Source organism: Semicossyphus pulcher, unplaced genomic scaffold (genome assembly GCF_022749685.1).
Source record: "Semicossyphus pulcher isolate SPU_LCO1_2020_fin unplaced genomic scaffold, fSemPul1.0.p SCAF_16, whole genome shotgun sequence".
NCBI classification, from domain to species: Eukaryota; Metazoa; Chordata; class Actinopteri; order Labriformes; family Labridae; genus Semicossyphus; species Semicossyphus pulcher.
Window position 1 is genome coordinate 4,976,478 of NW_027211670.1, and position 5,830 is coordinate 4,982,307.

At 43.3% G+C, this 5,830-nt stretch overlaps 1 protein-coding gene across 1 annotated transcript; it reads right to left on the reverse strand.

Moving 5' to 3' along the window:
* Positions 1–1,542: 1,542 nt before the first annotated feature.
* cyp26a1 (cytochrome P450, family 26, subfamily A, polypeptide 1) lies at positions 1,543–4,949 on the reverse strand. The gene is made up of 7 exons (XM_069664758.1): positions 4,761–4,949; positions 4,189–4,413; positions 3,512–3,793; positions 2,980–3,129; positions 2,715–2,849; positions 1,986–2,123; positions 1,543–1,881 (listed from the first exon to the last, which is right to left on the reverse strand). The coding sequence occupies exons 1-7, from the start codon at positions 4,947–4,949 to the stop codon at positions 1,543–1,545; spliced, it is 1,458 nt and encodes a 485-aa protein (XP_069520859.1).
* Between the last annotated feature and the right edge of the window lie 881 nt (positions 4,950–5,830).

Here is a 5,830-nt window from a genome sequence, read left to right on the forward strand (position 1 = left end):
AAGCAGCTGTGGCATGCCTCAAGGTATCGTACTGGTGCCATTCCTTTTCACACTCTACACCTCAGACTTCCACTATAACTCTGGTTCCTCTCATGCTCAAAAGTTGAACTAACACAGAGCTTAGTTACATGGTGCAACAACAATCAGCTTAAGCTTAATATAAGGCGGTCAACCTGGTACCACCAATTAGGTTTCACTTCTTATCAATGTGAGTTCTTTGACAACAGTGTTAATTTCATTAAGGAAAATAATAACGAAAAATGTTCATCAACAATCTTTCTTCCATGACAAAGACGAGACGCTGACGAGCTAAAAACAGATCGTTGATAATAAAACCTGTGTTAGTGGTTGGCTGTCGGACATTCAAAACGCATATTTCCCCCCCGTGCGTTTAATCTGTCTGTCAAAATACAAGCATTCATTCCCGAAGCTGGGGATAACGGGTATTACGAAGGTGGTTGTGAACTTTCTGGTTAACCCAGGCTCTGTGTGTGCTCACAGGATCAGGTTCTCAACAGAGAAAACATTTTGACTGAAATGTGACAACTTTTTATTGAATAAAACTGGACTAGAAGTTTTTGAGGTTTCATCGAACAATTAAGGGTTAAGGTAACCAAAATGTGACTAAAACTAATAAGCATTTTCGTCTGAAGACTTTGACTAAGACTAAATCTAAAATAGCTGACAACATTTACAGTTTGAGGGGATTTAAATCAATACTGAAAAAAACACTGACGGCCCTCTCATTGTCTCGTTGCATCTTATATATTTTTTCCCAGTTTCTCAAGAGGAGTTGAGGAGTGGGATTCAGAGGCCTGGTAAGCGAATATTTTTCTAATGTCATCCCACATATTTAATCTCGTTTCGGTAGTTGTATTTTTGAACTTTTGGCAGATCCAGGCGAGGTGTTTCCCCCTGCTACAAGTCTTCATGCTAGGCGATGCTAGTTTACTCCAGCTCCGTACTTAACAGACATTTTCCTCCCACATCCACAAAATATAAAGGCAGAATAGTATAATTTCCTAAATAAATGACTGTTGAATCATTTCCTTAAAATGAATTGACAAAAAAAAAATTTTGATTTTCAGCAAAACAGCTTTATTAAATAAAAAGCTCATACAATATAACATATGTCACATAAATAAGTTTGGGTAAGATAGAAAAGTTATATAAACAGCATCTACATTACATATTTACATACTCCTATAGATACACCTCTGAGCTGATTAAAGTGTTCCTGTCTGTGTATAGTGCCTCTCGTTTAGTTTGTTCATTATAAAAACAAAAATTACACAAACAAATCCAACGTATTAACATCATGATATACAATGATAGAGAATCTACAATATGTACAATTTATGCCAAAAGAGTCACAAGTCCGGAAAAGATTTACGGACCCATTTTCAGTTCACAAGTCTTTGATCCGTTTCCTAAGAGCATCTGAGTGCTTCCAAAACTCCCCAAGCATCTTGATTATACTGCTGCACAGATGATTTCAGACTTTAGGGAGACCTTATATTTCACGCTACACTCTTCTAGGATCTAGTTCTGTGCATAACTGGTAAACTTGGTTGGCAGATTGTCCACAGGATAGACAGTAGGTCCTGTTTTCATGGTGGGTGGCCCGTTTAGAAGAGTCCAGTGACACTTTGTGACTACTTCTACCAGGAAGATCTTTAACAGGATCTTTGCAAACTCCTTCCCCACACACATCCTGGACCCCCCTCCGAATGGGATGTACTGGAACCTGGAAGAGTCGCTGGAGGGTTTTGTCATGAAGCGCTCCGGCTGGAAGTCTTCCTTGTTGGGGAAGATATCTGCCACATCATGCGTGTCGCAGATGCTGTAGATGACGTTCCAGCCCTTGGGGATTTGGTAACCCTGAAGTGGTGAAAGGAAATCGTCAGTAAGTTTGTTTTCAGTTGTTTCTTTGCAATCAAGGGTTTACAGTTTCATGTAGTTCTTAGAGATCTTTGTCAACTTACATTGAGTTCAAAAGTCTTCAGAGCTACTCTGAAGCCTCCGGGAACAGGAGGGTTGATCCTCAGAGTCTCTTTGATGACACAGCCGGTGTATTTCAACTGCTCCAAGGACTCAATGTCCAGACTGTGGAGGTCCATCCCCTGCTCCTCCTGAGGACATACAAAGACATTACGTTAACTAAGGTGAGCAATGGGATCGTGTTAGTTTGTAAATAGTAACTTTGTATTACATCAAACCTTAATAATTGGTGCCACAAAATGAAATCAATCTATCCATACTTAGCTTGTTTACTTTAGATTAGCTTGTTAGCCCTGCTGGCCCTTCATACTCAGAAAGGTCTAATTATCCCGATCGGGGTTAAACACGTCTGACAATAATAAGCTTCAAACTCTCTCTAGGGAATGTTTATATTCTGCTAATGCTACGGTGCATGTTGATACAATAGCTTCAGGATGTAACTCTAGATATTAGCAGACCATGGCTCTTGTTATTTATGACCTGACAATAGCAAACAACCACAGTGCAGTGCTCGGAGAAGTTTACTTAGAGCTAGGAGAGTGTCCGCAATTTGGTATTATTTTTTGTGTATGGTTTTGGCACTTGAGAGAGGAATTTTAAGTTACACCAGATTGTCTGTTGAATATTTAGAGAGAGAACTAAATTGCAGCAGCTGCTATCAAAAGTGAACATACAACAACTTAAAAACCTAAAAGGCACATGTCGTTAATCACCTTGTCCATCAGTTCCTGCCTCAGTTTATCCACAACTTCTGGGTTCAGGCCCAGAAACATGACCAGAGAGGTGGCTGTGCTGGCTGTGGTTTCATGGCCCCCAAACAGCAGCTCTGTAGCAGACTCATTGATGGCCTGAAAACAGAAATGTAAACACAGAATGAGTGAAGGTGCTAACCAAACAAAGGCTAATCAGAGGAATAGAAGAGATGCTATCATACATTGTAGTCTGACGCAGTAAATGTGATCATGTCCTGATCAGTACCTGCATGCTGATTGGTTCCCCGTTCTTCTTGTTGCTGTCTATGAGCTGCTGCAGAGCGTCTCTGTGTTTAGACTCCTTGTCTGAATCCTGCATCTTCTTCTTGATGTTCTCCTCGATTTTGGAGTGGATGAAGTTCCTTGCTTTCAAACCCTGGAGGACAAAAAGATGGCAGGAGCAGAGGAGAGGTGGATGGAAGGGGGAGGAGAAGAACGACAATGTAAGAAGATGACACCAGCAGTCGATGCATGGATACTGTATGAGTAAACACAGGCAGATTATCACTTTGCTGCGTGCCTATGCTTGCTACTTATTTCAACATGCTTTTTAAATGTTTGGCTATCTATGAAATCAAGTAGATTTGTCGTTTTTTTGGAAAGTCAAACTTCTCATAGTGCATAAAAACACAAACAGCACTTTGACTTCATCCTCAAAATGGAAAAATTAAGTAATTCCAAGTACTCTTCTGTAATCCCTCTTCTTTGCTTTCTTTAAAAAGGTGTAGCTACATAAGGATCGTGAGTTTCTCTCTTACCCTGTACAGTCCGCTGAAAGGCACATCGATGGGCAGAGAGAACAGGTTTTTTATCATCTCCTCAAAAGCTTCCACCAGCTGCTGCTCGTCGGTCTTGATCTGCTCCGGCTCAAAGCCCAGGAGGATCCTCATGGCTATGCGGAACATCAGTCGCTTCATCTCTGGGTAGACCAGCACGCAGGAGTCCTTGTTGAGCCACTCCTTCACTGCAGCCCGCACCTCCTCCTGGATGACGGGGATGTAGAGCTCCAGAGCCTCTCTGGAGAAGGCCCGCATGATGGCCTGGAGGACAACAGGAGGGAGGTTAGACTTATGTGTCTGATATTAAGCTACTTTTCAATCAAAGTGGTGCTCTGAATCAATGACCTTTAAGTCAAATAATAGCCACTGGGGACAGAGTAGATATTGTTATGTTGTCTTGTTGAGTGCAAAAAATCAAGTAATTTTTTCTTGTTGAAGATATTTTTCAACCTCAAGTTGGACTTTTCTTAATTCTGGTGCAGCAACTTTAGCCTGATCTCTAAATTCTGGGCACCATAACATATTTCCTACTTTAAAACCATATAAATTAAAAACGAGAATTTTTACTTTATGAAAATGGGCTATCTCGAACAAACTCCAGAGTAGACTTTAGTAGACTATCCGCTATGATATTGACTTCAAATAAGTGAACTGACCTTCTTCTTGGTCTTGTGTTGGGCTCCGTGGACGTTTGAAAGAGTGTCCGAGCCCAGGATGGTGCGCACAGAAGCCGGCCACTGTACCGACACGAGCTTGTGCTCCCCCAGCAGAATCTGCCTGACGTTATCCGCTCCTGTCACGCGCACCGTGGGATTCCCGAAGAGGTGTGTGCGGTAGATGTATCCGTACTTCTGCCGCTTCATGCGCAGGAACTTTCTCCTCTGCAAACACGGAGACACCGACAGTTAAGATCAGTAAACAAACAGTGCTCACACAGCCCACTACAGTCACACACAATCAATACAGCTCAATAAGGTAAAAAGAATCAATACTACTACGATGATGCTTTACAGAAGATGTATACAAATCTTGAATGCGGTCTTATAATTTAAAGTGCAGTTAAATCCGATTTTTCACCCTGTTGGTGCAGCAGTGATGTTTGTTTACCAGAGATAACTAATAAATCCATAGAAAAAGTTAAAATCTCTTTCCCGCAGAGCGCCTGGGGAATCCTCAGACGATTTCACTCATGTGAAAGTAGCCCTGAGCAGCTGTGTGGTGCGTTTACCTGCAGGATGAGCTGCAGCGTCTCCCCAATGAAAGGTAAGCCCATGGATCCGGGGGGCAGCGGGCGGGAGCAGCTCGGGTCTCTGCCTCGGATCATGTAAACCTCCCACAGCTTCAGCGCCACCAGAAACAGCAAGATGGGCAGCACGATTGTGCACAGGAAGGTGGCCAGCAGCGTGCTCAGAGCCATGTTTGCAGCAGGAGAAGTGGTGCAGCGCAGGTGAAGCTCTGTCAGCGACGAAGGCTCCAGGCTGCTCATCCTGTGGTTTTATAGGCTGCAGGGGCTGCGGGCCAGCCTGTTACCTTCTCCTCCCTCAGATAAATTAGTTCACTCAAAGTTCATCTTTAATTGTGGGTGTCGTTGGGCTCCGCCTCCGGCCTGTACTGGCTGACTCGCCTCACCATTTGTTCCAAGGGCCACATCTTTAATCCCTACCTCCTGTTGCACGCAGACAATCCGCGGTCGGATTTCACTGAGAAAAGGTGATGATTCCCCGCGAGACAATGGAAGCGCGGCCCAAGACGCCTTTGTTGGCAATCAGGCAGCTAGTTTACACACTCATTAGCTTGGCTTAAGCCCCGCTTGTAGGATCAGTAATCATGCCTGCAGGGCGGCCTGCATTCAAGAGCAAAAAGCTTTTAAGCAGCACATTTTCAGCCGCTTAAAAAATGGAAAAGAGGCTCGAAGAATGTCTTAATCCCTCTCCTATGGGTCTCAGTGGTGCCATTCAAAGTTTTGCCTTCTCTAATTGTTATTTTATTTGACTGAATTTGATAGGACGTGCCTGCACGCGATCAAACTTTTTATGTTTTTATTTATGCCCCTGATACCAGCCTGATCCCCTGCTATTGCCTCCATGATGTTTAAGTAGAAATATGACAGCTGATAAACGCCTCGCTGTCCTCTTGTTGACTCAGTTTCTGTCTGTTTTCAGGTTGAACCTCCTCCTAATCTACAACAAGACTTTAACCTCCCTGTGTATGTGTGTGTTATAAAAATGATATCTCTCTCAGAGGGTTCAAACTTGGGTCAGCAGAGATGGGCGGGGGGGAAACGCGCGCGCGCGCCCA